At 49.9% G+C, this 18,288-nt stretch overlaps 1 protein-coding gene across 6 annotated transcripts in view; it reads left to right on the top strand.

Annotated features, from left to right (window-relative positions):
• Positions 1-18,288, top strand: part of KCNQ2 (potassium voltage-gated channel subfamily Q member 2) — a 70,381-nt gene that overhangs the window by 14,830 nt on the left and 37,263 nt on the right. For all 6 annotated transcript variants that reach the window (XM_062589020.1, XM_062589021.1, XM_062589018.1 and 3 more), the window contains exons 2-6: positions 11,615-11,705; positions 12,513-12,639; positions 14,033-14,208; positions 15,389-15,514; positions 17,863-17,973. In XM_062589020.1, coding sequence (XP_062445004.1) covers positions 11,615-11,705; positions 12,513-12,639; positions 14,033-14,208; positions 15,389-15,514; positions 17,863-17,973 — 631 coding nt within the window. The remainder of the gene's footprint in view (positions 1-11,614; positions 11,706-12,512; positions 12,640-14,032; positions 14,209-15,388; positions 15,515-17,862; positions 17,974-18,288) is intronic.

Genomic DNA, 18,288 nt, shown 5'->3' with positions numbered 1-18,288 from the left:
CCCCTCCTCTGCCGATGCTCTGCAGAGTGAGTGAGCGTGCCTCGGGGTCCGCTCGACGCGGGGGGGGGCCTGCCCGGCCCCAGCTCGCCGCAAAGCTGCCGGGGAGGCAGCGGCCGTAGGGGAGCAGAGGCCGCCTGGCCGGGCGGCGCGGGGCTGGTGGGGCGAGCGCTGAGCACCGGGCACTGAGCGCCGCGGCCCGGGAGGGCAGAGCGTGAGTCAGCAGCGAGCAGCCCTGCCAAGGGGCCGGCTTGGCGCAAACCTGGCGGCACGGCTCCGGTACTTTTCATTTGCTGAAAGCGCAGCAGAAGTTAATTGAATGAAGTTTTAATTAAGCGTTTTTTTTTTCTCCCTCCTTCCCTGCTTTCTCTTGCTGGAGGACTGGGGAAATGTGACGGAGAGGCAGCTAAACCCTGCGCATCCTCTCATGAGTGCAGAGCAGAGCCCCTGGGGCTGCGGGGAAGGGCCCCGTGATCCCGGGCAGCCTCTTGCGAGGGCAGGTTGTGCGGATGATGCTGTAACTCAGAATACTATCTGGCTCTTATCCATGCATTGCTTTTATCCCTGCCGGTGTCCCCGGCGCACGGCACGGACCACTAGCACGGCTGCGGGCCAAGAAGCAGGCAGGAAAGAGCGTGCAGGATCCTGAAAAGGGCATTTGATATTTATGGAGCCCGGTGGTGACATAATTCCCGGAGAGCCTGGACGTATCTCGGGCTGGCTGACGGGTCGCCGAGGAGCTCCGGCTAGCCCATCGCGGCGCAGCCGGGAGCAGAGAGGCGGGAAGCCCCGACGGGGAAGGGTCGCGCTGCAGAGCGCTCGTTCCCTTGTCCGCGAGAGTTAAACCAGACCAGCCGAGCTAACGGCTGGGAAAGGGATTTAGTTCTGCAGCATCGGGTGCCCCGGTCAGAGAGGGAGGGTCCGGCGCCGGTGCGCGGACCTCGGCTGCGGGTGGTGTCGCGCGCGGGGGAATCGCCCCTGCTTGCTCTCGCGCGCCCGTGTGCTCTCCCATAAGATGCGGTCTTTGCCCCTTGGTCCAAGCAAGTCTCGGTTACTTTTCCCTGTGCAGGGCCTTCACGTAGGCATGAGGTAGCTACTCTAGCAGGATTTATCTGCTCACTGAGGGCTGTGGGTGTCTCGAGTTATGTCTGGACTGAGCAGCTGTGTGTCCCCGCATGAAGGGGAAGAATCGTTATCCCCGTTTTCCAGTTTGGGACCTGTAGTATGGAGGAATTTGGTGATCCTGCAGCATGATCTGATGTCTCTGAACACGATGATGCTGCCCTTCCTCCTCCAGCATTGATGATGGTCTCCCATAGGGACAAGGAGACCTCAGTGTGTTCCTCTGTCCCATCAGGCCTGCCCAGGGTTGGGATTATTAAATGATGTCTCTGATCTCCACTATACAAGTTGTTAGAGCAAAGCTACTTGTTAGAATAGAAGATACTGTATTTTCCTGCTTTAACAGTTGGCTTCATCTGCTTGCAGGATGTACAATAAATAGGAAGAGTTTAAAAAAAAATCATCCAGAGAGAACGGAGTCAAAAGTGAAAGCACGGAAATAATGCAGAGGATCTCTGCAAACGGGTGTTGAGTTTTCTCCCCCTGTACCGAGGTGGTGGCTGATCTGGTGCCTTCTCAGCAGCTGTGCGTGGCTGCGATTCCCAGGGTCAGATCCTTGCTCACCCCTTGCGAGAAATCCCCCTGGCACCTGCTGATTTGCAGGAGATGGGATTTTTGCAGGAGCAACCCAGGCCGTGACTCTGCTGTTCGTTGCTCTCCTGGTTTGGAAGCGTATTTTCCTGCCCCAGCAGCCGGGCGCGTCGGTACCCGGCCGTGCACAGCGGCATCCCCAGGCTGAGTGGAGGGGAGGGCATAAAGCACAGAAACGGGCTTCAGGGTCAACTGGAAATTGGAAATAGGGTCGCGCTTCTGCCGGCCTGAGTCTCTCCCGGAGCCGGCGGAGGAGGCGCCGTCCCCTCTCCCCGGAGTTAACCCGCCGCAGTGGGGCGGCACGACGGCGCGGGCCCGGGGAGGCTCTTGCAGGGCGTCGGGCAAGCTGTCTGGGGACTCGGATTGTGCCTGAGAAAAGGAGGTTAAAGCAGGTTTTTGCCAGCTTTTGCCTGCCATTTTAAAAGGGAAGGATGTTTCCTTGGCAACGAGATGGATGCTTCCCAGCAGAGCATATGGCTTCCATCTCCTTTGATTCACCGGAGCGTTGAAACGGCAGCTAGATAAGCTCTGCTCAGCTTTTTGCGTGCCCGTGCCTCCGTGCCCCTGTTGCTCACAAGCTTCAGAAGACCGTGGCTCTGCTCCTGCCACCCTGGTCTCGCTCCCACCCAGTCTCAAGCCGGAGCTGGGCCGATCCTGGGCTCGGGGCTGGGCCGTGGCCTCTCTTGGGAAGCGGGAGCTGGCACAGGGGACCCTCAGAAAAGCATCGTCGGGGTGGGCTAGGAAAACCCACCGTGCCTTGGTCTCCTGGAGGACATAAATTACCCACAGCCCTCTCTTCCTCTGCTCCTCTCCATTTTTAAATCATTTTAAAATCATTTTCCACCTTTCACCAGCCAGTCACCTTCCTCCTGCTGTTTATTGTGGGGAAACAAGGACAGGGAGCAAATGTGGCATTTTCTGAGCAGGGCGGTTTCGGGGAGCTAGTTTCCACAGCTCGCGCTCGCTCTCCTGTGTCTGCCAGCGCTGCTGACCTTGCACCACGGCCACTTCTCCGAGAAGCAAAACCTGGTGCCATCTTCTCCTTGATGCTGCTCCTCCAGCAGCTGGATCTCTGTCTTTTGTGCCATTGGATCAAAATTGGCCAACAGGTCCAAATACGGGGGTTGGGGGGGGGGTGGGGACAGATGGAGACAGACAGACAGGGGTGATCACATGCTCCTCATTGCCTTAGGAACCGGGCTAAAAATAGTGGGAGAGCTTCATCCACACACTGCGGTGCTGGGGCTGGCGCACGGTGCGCGGTTTGGAGCAGGCGGATTCGAGCAGCAGCTCGTGCAAATCCCAGGCCTCGGAAAGCAACCGCATCGGATGGGCTTAAATGAGCTTAAAGTGCGGTGCTGGCCTGCGAATCTCTGCGCTGCAGGGGCTGGCGAGGACGGGCGCTGTTGCTCCGTGTACCACCGATGCTGCCTGGGGTTTTTAGGGAGCTACAGGCGATGCAAAACCTCCCTCTCCGAATGCATCCCGGTGAGCCTGGAAGCCGCTGGTTGCACAGCCAGCGTTCACCCTTCAGCCCTTTGCAGCTCTGACTTTGGAGCCACTCTCCAAAGCCAGCCAACGTGGAAGGCTTGAAAAATGAGGCTTCCTTGCGAGTGAGGTCGCCGTTTTTGACTTGGGCAGGACGGCCAGGTTACCGTGGCCGCCCAGCTCTGCGTGCGGCCCCTTGCCCCAGGGCAGCTCTCGCCGAGCCGGGATGTCCCCCGACGCAGCGCTCCGGCGCTGGGCGCCCCTCACCCGCTCTCGCTCTGCACCCGGTCGCCCGCTCGCTGGTGGCGAAGGACTTCCTGGAGTTGCTTCTCCTGGAAGACGCGGAACGGTGATGTTGGCGGAGCGGATGAGCAGCGCTCGGCAGCCAGCTGTTGCGCTGCTCCTTTGCCCCGAGGTGCAGGGCTGTGTCGGCGGTTTTTCCGAGGCTGGAGAGCGCTGCCCCGTGCGGCGGGAGCTCTCCGGAGACCTCGGTTTGCTCTGCAGCCCGTCGCAGGGCTGCCCTTAGCTGCTCCTCCGTCCCGCTCACCGGAGCCGGCGTGATGGCCCCAAGGATGGTTTGGACCCGCTATTCCTGGACCAACCTAATTGTTTATTTAACCTGCGCTGGTGGGGGAGAAGGGGGTGGAGGGTACGTGGTCCTACCGGCTGCAGCGCACCTATTACCCTCTCTATCAAAATCCCTTGCTGGTCGTCGTTTTGGGGGACTAAAATGAACAGACTTCGAAGCTGCTCTCCTGCTTTTTGCCTCCGAGCTTCTTCCTAGTTGCCTGGCTGCAACAAGAGAAGGAAAATCAAATGCATAAAGAAATTACCAACTCTGAGATGTATTATATAGGAGGTTTGCAAATACTTCTTTATTTCTTTTCCCCAAGACTCGGTTAATTAAATAAATAGTCCGAAGAGTGAAAGAAATTAGCAGCATTTTGGGAATGTTTGTGTTTTACACTTGGATGCAACCCGTTTGCCCCCAGCTCGGAGGCACTGCTTTCTTATTTTCCCATTATTGAGGCACGGGGATAGACAGATACCGGGAAACGGCTGGCGGCCGAGGCCCTTCGCGAGGCACCCAGGGACTGCAAAGGGGCGAGGCGCAAGGCAGGGAGGGAGCTGCCCGCGGCGGCCGAGCAAGCCGGAGGCGCTGCTGGGATTCGAGCCCGTTTTCCGAGTTGGAGCCTGCTGCGTGGGGGGCTGCAGTAGTTGCTTTTGGTGCAACCTTGGAAAAACTGCTTAATAGCGATTTGTGGCCGTTAAGCACTGGTGTTTGCTGTTCTACTATTAAATAACATAATTCTCTGAGCCAGCGTACGTCTTTGGTAGAGCTTGCACCGCTTTGCAGAAGGGAGCTTGGCTCTGCCAAGGCGTCTTTAAGGTGGCATAGGCCACGGGCCGAGGCACGCAGAAGCAGAGGTTTTAAAGTTAACACAAGGACTTTGAGCCACTGAGTTGCCTGACGTGGGTCTGGGAGGTTTGATAGGGCTTCTGAGGCTAGGGGAGCCGTTGCAGCGCCTGCGCCTCCCGTGTCGGCCCTTCTCCAGGGATGCTCCCAGCAAGGATGCTCATTTTCGAGGTGCTGGAACTCTTGTTACCGTCGAGTAGTACAAAGTCAAACACCAGGAAAGGATGCTAAAGGTGGTCTGAGGGAAAGACCTTGTCCTTCACGGGGAGTAGACCTCAGGCTTGAGTTGCATAGCTGGTTCTGGGGCAGATATTTGAAAAATCGGCTACTATTCCTGTCTGCAGCAGGAACCAGCCCTGCATATTTCGAGACAATCTTCCTATCTGCAATTAGACCAGAGCCTTCGGAGACCCTATTTTTATATATTCCCTTTCCCTGAAGGAATGTTTAGATGAAACTCAGCATTACATTTTACAGGGCGATCTTGCTTTTAACCCAGTTTTAGAGGGCGGTTAAGTCAGGTCAAGTGCCTTGCCCAAGACTCGCAAAGATGCTTGACCTCAGCAAGACGATTCATACGCCTGCGTTCTTGCACCGCATAGCACAACTCGCAGCTTCTAAAATGCATTCACTATTTTTTTTCCTTGTGAACCTTTCTAACAAAGTGCTGCAGAAAAACAGGGCTTTGCCCTTAAGAAATGGAAAGAAACCTTTATCCCCATATAATGATAAAGGTTTGATTAAGAAGGCTTGTATTCCTGTACTCACTGCTAATATTTTCACACAGGGAGGCAGAAAGCAGAGATTTTGGGGAATGCCCTGCGGGATCAAGCATGGGGCAGTGCTCAGATTTCAATCTGAATAATACTGGTATTGCATGAGACAGCAACTTTCCCTTACATTAAAATCAATGAGCGTGCTCTGAGTAAGTGCCTGCACAGAGATTTTAAGAATTACTTAAATGTCCAATATTTTATACTCTTAATTTACCTCCTAATGCACTGTAATTGCACCTTGGTCTTTAGGATTCTCTCGTATCAACTATTTATTCAGTTGCTTGAATATATTTCTCCCCACAAAGTTTTTAAAAGAGAATCTCAGCCCAACAGTGCTGAATTGCAGCAGTGGCAGACTCTCTTGGCAGGTACACTGCTTTGATTAATACTTAGGGTTTTCCTCCAGACATCTGGCTCCTCTGAGGCTGCGTGTGGAGTGCAAAGTGAATACGGAGACAGGCATTACCCAGTGATTCATGGTAGCTGAGGACAAGGAGGAAGGTTTGAGCTAGAACTTTGCTTGCATTGATTATTATTAATAAGGCTTTTATTCTGAGTTGAGTTGCCTTCAGTAAGTTAAACAATTAGAGCCAGGCAAGCCTTTCATAAGGCTTTCCTTAAATTTAACCCCTTTCCCTGCTGTAAATGTTCAGATCTCCATTATCCTTCCTCTCTGGCTTGCTTTTGTTCTTCGAGGCTTAAATCCAGGAAAGCTCTTAAGCTCACTCTTGCTTGTAAGTGTGGAGACATTTAATACTCTGCTGGACTGGAGTCAAAAAGTGTCATGCAAAATGGTTAAAATTTCCACGGATCGTGAATTTGGCTTGGGGCTCTGTCTTTGGGCAGTCAGGACATATGATGCCATTTCTGCTGTCCAGCTGGGTTAGGAGCAGGAGGAAAAGGCTGAGGAAGCTCTTGTGGGAGCAGTTCTCAACAGTGGTGGACATAGGCTCATCCATTTCTCCTTCTATATGCTGCCATTTTTCCAAGTGAGAAAAACTTGAGGTGAAGAATATGAATGCTCTTTATCTGCACATAAAGCAGAATGGGAACTTCTTGAAACTCTGTGCAAATGAAATCTCATTCTCCCCCTGATTTCCTTGGGACATAAACATGAAGGCATATTTCAATGGATGTAAGGAGATTTACTGTTGCAGGAAGAAAGACATTGTGCTTGGACATCAACATTCCTGTTTCTAGTCATGTTTTTGCAGAAGACCCTAGCAAACCTAATCTGCTTCAAAATGTCCTCCCATCCTCGCCACAAGCTGCTGTCATGCAGTAAGGAGAGCAGGTCTGCTCTTCATCTCAGCAAACGCAGCCAAGGGCACTAGTCCCTGAGCTTGCAGGTGGCAGTGGTGGATTAGGGCTCACTGGCGAAGGCCAGTGTGGGCTGGTCAGGAAAGCAAACCCTCTTCTTTTCCTTCCCATCCTAGTGCCATCCCTAAAACATTATCTGGACTCTCCAGACTAATGTATTCCTTATATTACCTTACTGCACCTCCTGGGCCTCCTTTGCTGTCCCTGCTGAGACCTCCTTGGGAGAGACCTGCTTTTAGCCTTAGAGATGCTTCATTGCACATTTTGCACTGCTGTCCTAAATACAGTTTATGGCACTGCGTGAACAGAGTGCTCCTTCTCTGAGATGTTCAGCTGGCAGGATGCGCAGCATGCCAGAAAGGCCCAGAAACTATTAATGGTGTCCCAGGAAGGTCTTGGCTAAAGATTTATTTTAAGAGTTTATAAACCATGAAAATTCTTGCCCCAGAGCCAGAGTCTGTATTGCCCATAAGCGATGTGCTTAGGGGGGTTCCAGGTGTTCAGAGGAGTGATGTCTCAGCAGAGGATTACACAGGCTTTCCTCAGTGCTTGGCCAGGCTCTGGCAATGGGAAAGAGCTGGGCACACTTAACTGTCACAAATGAGACACAATCAAGAGCTGTATTTGGAAAGGAGAGCATATATTAAGGCACAGGACTGAAAGCCAGGACTCCCAGCTTCTATTTTCAGCTTTACTAGTGACAGAAGTCGCCTTGGGAGACGATTTTTGGCTAAGATTGAGGAATGTGGAAACCCAAAATGAGGCATCGAGGCTCATATTTAGCCTTATAAATAAATAGCTGGCTTGGAAATCGGGCAGAGAATGCTTACTTGAATAAAGACGATGGGCGCTCCTGGTTAAGGAGCGGTGCAGTGCGACGTCACCTTTACCCCTTGTCAGATCATGACATTATAAGCACATATTTTTAAGATTCACTAGAGATTTAAATTTAGCCATAAATACCTCAGTTCTGATTATGATGTTTTCTGAGTGCTAAAAGGCACTTTACAGTCTCTTTTCATCTTCAGTATAGATGTCCTTTCACCTTGGTTTACTGTCATTGCTGCATTTTCACAGCATCTAATTTACACTGGAGTTTAAGATACTTGGAAGCAAGCATTTCACAGAGACCACAGCAAATGGGTTGCTGAGGTTACAGATGGATTGCTCATAAACATTTTGGTTTTATTTTAGCAGAATTGTCAATGCCTTATTTATGTCCTCAAAGTCATTCTGAAGTGTTTAAAATGTTTTAAGTTGTTTTCTATTGTGCCTGTAGTAAAATACTCCTTCCCTTCCAGCTTTGCTCTTTCTAATTAAATGAAGCATTAATTCCCTTCCCATTTCCAGTGAAATCTGAGGAACCTTGTAATAAGTGTGGTGGCTTGTGCTTCTTCCTTCTGTCATATCCATCCTCATTATGTCCTGGAATTCAATTGCTAATTGTTCATTATCCCATTGGTGCTTTGTCAGAGGAAGCCCAGTATTTCTGCTTGTCCACAGACATTATTTGAAAATATTTCAGGAACAAATTGAAGGGTTTTTTATTATTATTTGTATGTAAATGGATGGGTAGATTTCAAGGGTGTTTCTTCTGGAAGGCAAATTAGACATTAGCCTCAAAAGCTTTTACCAAGAACAACAACAAACCTTTCCCATTGACAGGTCATTTTGAATATTTACTTTTGAGGGAGAGTTCAGTATTTTTTTTCTTCCTTTGCTAACATGAAGTACAGTGGGTATGAATTCTGGAAATGCAGATTTTGTGCCTGGATTTATAAATCGTAATAAGAAGCTTGCATGAGTGTCGTAAGACAAGGTAACCTTTGGTTGTAAAGCCAGACTTTGGAGGACTTTGGATTTATTAGTATTACCTGTAGTGAGATTTGCATAGCTGAGTCTTGCTTGAGCTTAAATGTCTAAGCGAGAGGTGTCAGGGGGTCTGGAGCAGCAGCAGATACTCGGTGCCCTTTACAGCCTCATGCAGGAGTGGGTGGTGGGCAGGAAAAGGCAGCATCACGAAGCATCCTGCCAAAACCTCCCAGCTCTCTCCACGCTGCTGTCCCGTGTAGGAGACGGTGGTCCGTAACTAGTCTAAACTTTGCATCCAGCCCAGTGTTTGAGAGACGCTGGTGCTGTCTCCAACCATACATCATGTAGGACCGTGCTCCTGTCTGCTCTGGAGGAGGATATTGTCTTCTCCAAAGTTCTAAGCAGAATTGGCATCTTTAATGTAAAAATCATTAGATGGGACATAATTAACGTTCCTCATTGCACATTAACATTACCCAGAGTCAGGCTGTAGACATAATTTACTTTAATTAGATATGTAGCTTTAAAAATTAGATTCCTCCCAACCTCTACACTATTTATTGGCCTGTTTCCCTTTCCCTAGCTATCCATTATTATCTGGAGCCCTTTCCTGCACTGTCTGGGTGCATTAGGTGAAATCAAAGCAGATTCAGCCCTGCTGTTCTCCCTACCCTGCTCTGTGGGAGTAGAGGAGAGGACATGGCATCCCCAGTATGGACATACTTCTCACAGCTTCTTCCTTCCACCCCACCGTGATGGGATCTGGAACCCCAGCAAAGCTTTCCAGAGGACACGCAGACACCAGTATGTGAATTCACTATGTGAATTCAGTATCCTTGCATAAAGGTTTCATTTTCCTGGTCTCCTTTTTGAGCCTCCCAGAGGTTCGTGGCCCACAGATTTCAACGTGGCAGCTGTACATCACCGAGGAACTATTTTGAGATGCTTGGGCAGATGACTGTGCGAGGAGCCAGGGTCTGCATTCCTCCTTGGCAGGACAACTGGCTGCTCATCCCCATCAGGCCTGAGGTGGAACGGGTGAGCAGGGGGTATGTTTCTGCTCTGCGTGGGACTTGGCTGTGGAGCTCCAGTGGTTAATCAAAGTGTGGCAGATGGGAATAGGAGACGGCACTTCCCAACAGCCTGCCTGCGGGGCCGGGAGCCGGCGCCTTTGCGGTGCCTCCCACGCTTGGCAGTGCTGTAATTAATGTTGGACCCGCAAGCGCGATCTTAATTGGGCTCCCCAGCAAGACCCTGGAGAACATGGAGCCCAAAGCACCCAGGGCTGGAGCTCGCCTCAATTACAGCAGCACTGAGGCAGCTCGGGGGGATGTGGGAACTGGGGAGCCACTCGGGAATGGGGCTGCTAGTTCACGTTGGGAGAAGAAAGCAAGTGGCAAAGTCTGGAGTGCAGAGAGCTGGACAGAGGTGACGACTGCTTCTCCCTCATTCCAGTGCTGCTTGATGCTGAATCCATTTGAGGGGATCATCTTAGCCAACACTTTGTGCAAGTAAGCATTAACACTGGCACTTGGCTTTCAGGACCTCTCCAAGCATTTTAGCTTTTAGTCCCAAGAATACAATCCACATTCTGTTGCATTAACCAAAACAGGCTTTTCTTTTTCCCCAATCCTTTTACAGTATCTTTTTTTCCTCCTTTCTTCTTTCATTGATTATTCATTTGTTTCTCACTCTGAAGTAGCACTTTGCAGCAAATCTGGGCCACACTGAGAGCAGGGCTGGCTGACCCACTTGCAGCTCCTCTCCGTCAGCAGGTACAGGCTTTGCTTCCCTCTGCGGTGGTTTGGATAGCAGCTTTTGCTGGTCACTGAGTGGAAGGGGTCTAACCCACAGGAATTGTGTGGATGGATGGATGGAGTCCATTCAGCTGCAGAGCAGTTTGTGATGGGACTTGTTTATGGCAATGTCTTTAAAATGGAAACATCATCTTGATTTCACTCATGCTGAACTCAGGGGTCCCCTGGGACAGACACCTTGTCACCTTGGCTAGTTTAGGGGAGGAAAAACTACTTTTAGTGAGACCACAGATGACAAGACTGGACATCATGGATGAACTTGCAAGGGAGATTTTATTACTCTTTTGGGGTCGTCCCAAGTCCCCAGGTACCAAACCAGTGTGGGAAGAGGAACTTGCTCTGAAGTGAGCAAGGAGGGACCTGTCCTTGTCTTGTCTGCCCAGAATTTGCCTTCTTACTGACAAAGCGCAGCCTGCCCCACGGTTTGTCTGAACGCACCTTACCCTCCACAAGGCAGGGAGCTTTCGGCTTTGCCTGTGGTTCAAATAAAATGCTGCAAATCCCTCTCCTTTTGCTCGTTACTGTGAGGTTAACGGTCATTGCAAAGCCACAAACGCGAGCCTGTGGTGTGAAGCGCCGCTGTCTAAAGCAAAGGAACGGCACCCGCCAGCTGAACCATACCTTATAAATATTCAAAATCTGGTTTGTAGGAATGCGAGGCAAAGCCAGACAGCTGAATTATTTAGTGCTTTTAAAGAATGCAGCTTTTAGTTTCTCCCTGCGCTGGCCTACTTTATTGTATCAGTAAATGGATCTTTAGTAAATTAATTTTCCTCCTTTTGTTTGCGCAAGCGGTGGTCACTGTTGGCGGATAGAAACCACCTCCGTGCACAGATGCCAGGACACCCTCGTAGCAGGGGCTCAGGCATCAAATGTCAGACAGTAGTCAAACTCGTGTCATTCAGTTGGTGGCTCTTGATTTGCGTTGGTGCATCCAGCGTTTGTGAAAAGCGCAGAACGAACCGTTCGGAAGGGAGTCAGCCTGGCTTTACCTGCGGATCTGTGACCGAGCGGGTGGCCTCGAATGCAGAGCAGTGATTGACGCAGCTTCAGCCACTACCCAGAAGCTCCTGTTACACCCTGCAAGAGCTCGGAGTGGCCGAGCGCCACGGAGGAGCAGCAGCCGTTGCTTTTCTCAGGGATATCCACAAACGTGCTCTGGATTAGTTTGATCAGGTGCACAGAATTTCTGCTTTGAAGACTGACATTCTCTCTCTCCTTTTTCTTTCTTTCTTTCCTTTTTTTTTTTTTTTTCCTGTATGTGTGTTATGTAGTTTTCTACTAGTTTTCTCCTGCCTGGTGCTGTCAGTCTTTTCAACCATTGATGAGTACCAGAACAGCTCCGAAGGGGCCCTTTACATTCTGGTAAGCCGAGATTTGCAAATGAAACTATCAGTAAGATATTAAAGGCAAGTCAAAAGCAAACACAAAAAGCTGAGGTTGAAGGTTTGTAACTGGAGTGAGAATTTAAACTGTTGCGTGTTTGCAAAGGTCCTTTTGGAGCCACAGCTAAGGAATAGGAAAAAATGGAAAAAAGCAAGGAATTTTATCAGGATGTACAGAAATAATTTGAGCACAATTTTTAAATGATTCCTTAAAAACCCTCTTCCTGATGTTTTTTTTCTTTTTTTTTCCTCCCTTGTCATTTATCTCCAATTGCATAGTATGGTAGCAAGATAGATGCAAACTGAAAAGCAGTTTGATGTCCATTTAGCAGTTCCCAGCATTTAAAGCTGCCAACGAGCTGCAGTGGAAGCAGCCAGCGTCATTACCTCCTCTCCCACACAACACATTTCTGCAACTATTTGATCTGACATAAAGCTGAAGTTTGATTCCTTAAATAGCCCGGCATCCCTCGCGCTGACAGTACGGCTCCCGCTGAGCGAGAGCCTGCAGAGTTCCTCTACGCCCAGCTACGGCGCGGGGCTTCCCGAATGCACAACGTTGCCTTTTCTCCGGCCCTTTCTTCCTCTCTCCGCAGCCCCTACCCTACACAGGCGTAAAAAGACACCGCAGCCGAATGAGGGCCTTGTCAGACCAGAAAATATACGGGGAAAAAAACTCAAACTGTTATTGGGAGCTTTTCCAAGGCACTCGGAATTGTGCGTTGAATTGTGAAGCCCGTGCTCCACTTGGCTTCTCGCTAGACTAATCGCCTCGTCCCCTTTGCAGGAGATCGTCACCATCGTGGTGTTCGGCGTGGAATACTTCGTGCGGATCTGGGCGGCCGGCTGCTGCTGCCGGTACCGGGGCTGGAGGGGACGGTTAAAATTCGCTCGCAAACCCTTCTGCGTCATCGGTAAGCTCTGCCGTGCCGCCCGGGACCGGGCAAACGGAACCGGCTATTGCCAAGGGTGCGCGAAGAGGAGCAGGAGAGCCTGCGGGAACGGCGGATGGAGAACAGCACCTTCCCTGCGGAGGGGACGTGCCTCTGCAGGAGAGCCCTGCGAGAGGGCCGGGGCTGGGCACGCAGAGCTCTGGTTCTTGTAGGCACTTTGAGGATTAGTTCTCAGCTACTTCATGGTCACCTTGAGCAGGGGAAAGAGCGTGAGGGCAGAAGTGGCTCTAACTCACCACTTTTCCTTGTCTTGAAGTTGCACGAGCCCCAGCCTGTCCTCTGCAGGTGTGGGGAGATGTCCCCAGTGCTCCGAGTAGCCCAGGCATCGCTCGGAGCCAGCTGCAGCAGTGCTCCGGGAGTGGAAAAGGTGTTTAGCCAGGAAGAGCTGAGTGCAGCGTTGGGGTGCTGTGTCCAACTTTGATGCAGAGTCGCTCACAAGTCGTTTGAACGCTGCGTCTCAGTTCGCTTTCCCTTGTGTGAATGAGATGCCTCGCAGGGGAGTTGTGAGATTTAGTTAATTCTTGTTTGCAAAGTACTTAGCGATCCTCCTGTGAAAGGGGCCGTCTGTGCGCAGAGTAGTAGGGTGAGGAGCGGGCAGAAGGACCATGCCATTTGGTATGCAGCCTACTTTTAAATGTCCAGGAAGTAGGAATGGATGTACACAGGATTCTAGCTTATTCCACAGAAAAGCATTCCTATAAAATTTACACAGAAAACTAGGAAGGACAGGGGTTTTAAGAATCCTCAGGTTTGGGATATATAGAGAAAGGCTTTTTTTCTAGGCCTCTTTCTCAAACTTTATCTGTCCCTGAGCATCCTGTGATTACCACAGTGGACCTCTAGGTTTCCATTCCCTAGCTAGGCAGTGGGAGTTCACCCCTCTAGGCAGCACTACGTAGCAGGCAGCTCTAGTGGATTAAAAAAAGGGCATCCACTCTGGAACTATTTAATCTGGTTTGGCAATGTTACTACTGCATCATAGGCTCTAGAGTATGGGGCATGTTTTCTCTGAGAAGGACTTTTGTGCAGAAGAACAGGATGTTTCCATAAGCTGTGTGGGTTAAGATTTCTTCTGCCTCCTTGCACCACAAGATATGGCTGATAAACCACCACTTTTATGAATGTCCTTCTGCTGCCAGTGGCAGTAGGAATGCCATCATCTTTGATGGTGGTTCAGCAGCTGAAGTTCAGATCCCCAGAGAAGAGCTATAGGATAAGTGGAGCTGAAGGCACTGGAAGGGTAGATGGATCAGGAAGAGATGGCCCCTCAAACGCTGTGTTTGAGGGGATGTCTTGTGCATGGAGAAAGGAGATTCGCTTTCTCTAATGAGCCCTATGCACTTTGTTCTTGCAGATATCATGGTGCTGATCGCTTCCATTGCCGTGCTGGCGGCTGGGTCCCAAGGAAATGTCTTTGCCACCTCAGCGCTCAGGAGCTTGCGGTTCCTGCAAATCCTGCGCATGATACGGATGGACCGGAGGGGAGGCACCTGGAAGCTCCTGGGCTCTGTGGTCTATGCACACAGTAAGGTGAGCAAGTCCTGAGCGAAGAGTTTGAGTCACTCTTCACATTTCCCCCCATTAGAAACATTGCTTTGTTCCCTCTTTCTCCCCCCAAACATCTCCCAGGTAGGGGAAGGGTGCAAAGACAGTACGCTGACACAGAGAGCAGTGCGGAGTCGGAGGCACGACATCCAACAGGCGTCCCTAACCATCAGAGAGAAGGGAAGGATGTTTAGATGCACGTTTGATCTCAGTTTGCAGGAAATACCCCGAACATAGTGGCTACCTGCACACTGATGCAGCTTATTGCAAAGGGTTAGAAACGAGCCAGCAGCATCATTAAGCAGAGGTGTTGTGCAAGCTCCTTGCAGTGCATGTGCGCTTCTAAGAGGATGCGTTTCTGTAAACGTATCCCACAGCACCAGCCATTAGTGGACATTATTCCTCTACCGGTTTCCTCGTCCAAACATGAGATCATGTGCTAGTGGCAGAACTGATCCGCCGTGTAAGTGAGTCTGGCCTTCGTCCGGTTTGCGAAGAGTTTGTTGATCACATTTCTGTTTTTGGCTGCCAAATTTATGACATTTCTCCAGATTCCTGTACTTTTCCCCACAAGAACTTTACCTAACTTACCCAGAGTCCTATGAAAATCCCAGGAAATTTGTGGGTCTCACCTTTGTATGAATTTGATCCAAAACTAAAACCTCTTGTGATTTTTTCAGTTAAAACTTTCCTGAAATTGGGAGATACAAGATTCAGATTGCAACTTTGTAGCTCCTCCCTGTTTAGTAGGAGGGTCCAGTTCTAAGCAAGGTCCCAAGGATTCTGGGTTCACATTTCAGTTTGAACCCTAGTCCTGGTGTGATCTGTGGAAATCACTTGTCTGTCAATTCCTTTTCTTTAAAAAATGGGGTAAATGATACTTCCTTTCCAGCTCCATTTAATGTGTCTGCGTAGATGATTAGCTCTTCAGGAGAGAGTTGCCTTGTGTGTGTTTTAGGAGCATCACTAGGATGTGGTCCCACCTCAGAGGTCTCCTTTCTGCTCTAGGTTCAAATTAACACCAGTAATCTCAAAGTGAGGCTAAACGTGCACAAGTGCTGGGAAAGTTCAGATCTGAGGCCGACCGCAAGCAAGTAACTCTGTGCTTTCGGAGATGCACAACAGGACTGCAATTATTCTCTTCTGTCCTTTAATGATCTTGCAGGAGCTGATTACTGCCTGGTACATTGGCTTCCTGTGCCTCATTCTGGCCTCTTTCCTGGTATACTTGGCCGAGAAAGGAGAAAATGAGCACTTTGATACGTACGCAGATGCACTCTGGTGGGGTCTGGTAAGTAATTTTCATAGAACAGCTGCTGGTTATTAATATAAAATGTCCATTAACCCTCCATCTTCTATCACTTACGTGAGGAATTGACTTATGGAGTGCTTAGTTAACATTGTTCAGTGGTTTCAGGCTGCTCTACATAGCTATTTTTTTCTTAAATAATCCTTGTAGAAAAATTTACAGGATTGCATTTTTTGAATTAGCTGGAGTTGCAAGGCAATCAGGAACTTGCACACTTTTAATTATAATATTTAGCTCCATCACAACAGTTGAGCTCGATCTAATGAAGACCCCGTGCTATGGGGTGCTTTGATCATCATTTTGACAAGTGGTTCTGATTCTATACTTTAAAGAAATTGCTGCCTTTAAATTATTTATAATCATACTTGGATAGTGTGCTTTTAAACACACTGGAATATATCTTATAAAATTAATGCAGTCTAAGTACCAGAAAGACTTTGCTGCTGAAAGCACTCCTCTTTTAAATCCTTGCTGACAAAAAAAGAAAGGGCAATACTTCTAGTTTGCTCTGCCCGTGCGCGCGCATGTGGATTATTGGATTACCAAATTAACAAAGGGAGAATTAATGACATTCTAATCTTCTTGGGTTATTGTTCTTCTGCTCCGACAGTGTGCAAGCTAGTCTGGCCTTGATTACAAAGCATGTAATGAAAATCCCAGATCTGATCAAATCCCAATAACAGGCTTGGGGCGGAATCGGCTGATCAAGCAGCTCCTCCGTTTCGACAAAGGCGCGGGAACAATGCGAAGGCAGTAAATTGCTTTTCAAGCCCCTTGGTTGCAATAGAGAATTAAAACAAAGCCCAATTTGCCATAACTAGAAAATAAACAATGAGGTAGAATTGACAGCCAAGATTAGAGCTCCGGCTTGGGAAAGCCGTGCTCGGATTTATCCTCCCTGATTCACAGCGCCGGGGAGCTGCCCGCCTCGTTGCGGGGAACGGAGGTGCTCCGCCGCGCTGCTCCGCCGCGCTCGGGGGGAAGTTCCAGCGTCAGTCAAATCAACAGGTTTTGTCACTCGTCCGGTTCTAGGGGCCAGTGCAAGCCGATGGGCAAGAGAAATCGAACTCCACGTTCAGAAACTCATCCCCGGGTGTGAACTTGGTGGCTCCAATCCTTGTAATGAGCAATATAAATCATAAAAAGTTATCAATCAACTTTGCAGCGCTTACGGAGAGATTACTGTTTCAAGTTCGTGCTTCAGTAAGGAACAGCTGTTTAGATGCCTTTTGCTAAATGCGTTGCGAAAATGGCATCTAATTGATAGTGCTTTTAGCGTGTCCAATTAAACAGCACTTTGGGATCGAACATGCATTTGTTTAAAAATGGTTTTGCTTGACACCAAACATGCGAGGTTTCCAAAGCCGCAGCAGGGGGGTGGCGGCGAGGCTCTGCCTTCCCTTGGAAGCCGCAGAGGCTACGGATGGTGGGGGACAACTGGCTGTTTTTTAGGAGATTATGGGGGTCCTGTGGGCAGATATCACAAAAGACTTTCTTAAATGGTCCGTTTCTCCCTGCTCTGCCCTACCAATCCGAGGCTCCCCAAATCCTTTCAGAAGCCTTCAGGGATACCTCACATTTCCCATTAATGAGGTCCGTGAACTGAGGTGGGAAAATGCGTCTTTTCCCGCAGTTTGAAGCTCAAGGGATCCTTTGTATCCAGCAAATCTTCCTCAAAACACACAAGACAGCTTGCCAGCACTCTCTTGGTGCATTATAATAATACTGAGGAGGCGAAAAAATATCCCTAAATTAGGATGTATGAAACAGTCGTAATTTGTACCGTCAGGCTAACATGCTGTTTTTAAATAGGAAGGGAAAACAGTTAATAGGCACCACTGGGAAGATTAGGGATAACCAGCACCAGATCTTTAGGCGTGCAAATACCCTGTCTTCTTTCAAGAACCGCCAAAAGTGAATTTCGGGGAACTCTGCCTGAGCGTTTCCCGTACTGAAGGAGCAAAGCCATCTCCTGCGGGAAGCGCTGAGCTGCCGCGAGCGCCTCTACCAGATGGCAGCTCTGGCTGTGTCAGCCCACTGGCAGAAAGATGCTTCTTCTGCCTGGTGAATGTTGAGACTCCAGTACCGAGCGGGGAGGCTGGCAGCATGAGCCGGGTGGCTGGAAAGGGCATCGGCCCTGGGAGAAACGGAGCAGCCCGGCGTCCTGGTGTGGTGGCCAGATCATGCTTTGGAGTATGTCAGCTCGGGTGCCGAGCCACGGCCACCCAGCTGCAGAGTTGCAGGAGTTTCAGTTGGTTATCTGAACTTTCGGGACAGGGCTGACCGAAGGGTGTGTGACTGAGGGGCTCACGGTGCTCTTCTCCCTGCAGATCACTCTCACCACCATCGGCTACGGGGACAAGTACCCACAGACTTGGAACGGGCGGCTCCTTGCGGCTACGTTCACGCTCATTGGGGTCTCCTTCTTTGCCCTTCCTGCCGTAAGTAAAGGTTGCAGGACATCACTAAGAGTAGGTCTGAGGTTCGTCAATGGCGAGGTGGCAGCTGCGTCCACGGCTTAATGCACCTAAAGGTTCCCCGAGTCTACAGGAAGGGAGACACAGGAAATCCCTGTTGCGTGTCCGCAGCTTGGGCACTGTACGACTTTTCTTTATGGGAAAATCTTGAACACCAGCACAGTATGACTATTTTGTCTTTTATTACCCAACTGGAGGTAGTTTGGGAAAGCCAGTCATTCCAGTGACCTCCAGCAAAGTCCTCCCCAGTGCCGCCCCTTCCCTGGGAATTTGCCCTTC

The sequence above is a fragment of the Rhea pennata genome, chromosome 16 (assembly GCF_028389875.1).
Source record: "Rhea pennata isolate bPtePen1 chromosome 16, bPtePen1.pri, whole genome shotgun sequence".
NCBI lineage: Eukaryota > Metazoa > Chordata > Aves > Rheiformes > Rheidae > Rhea > Rhea pennata.
This window is presented reverse-complemented; position numbering and strand designations above follow the sequence as displayed.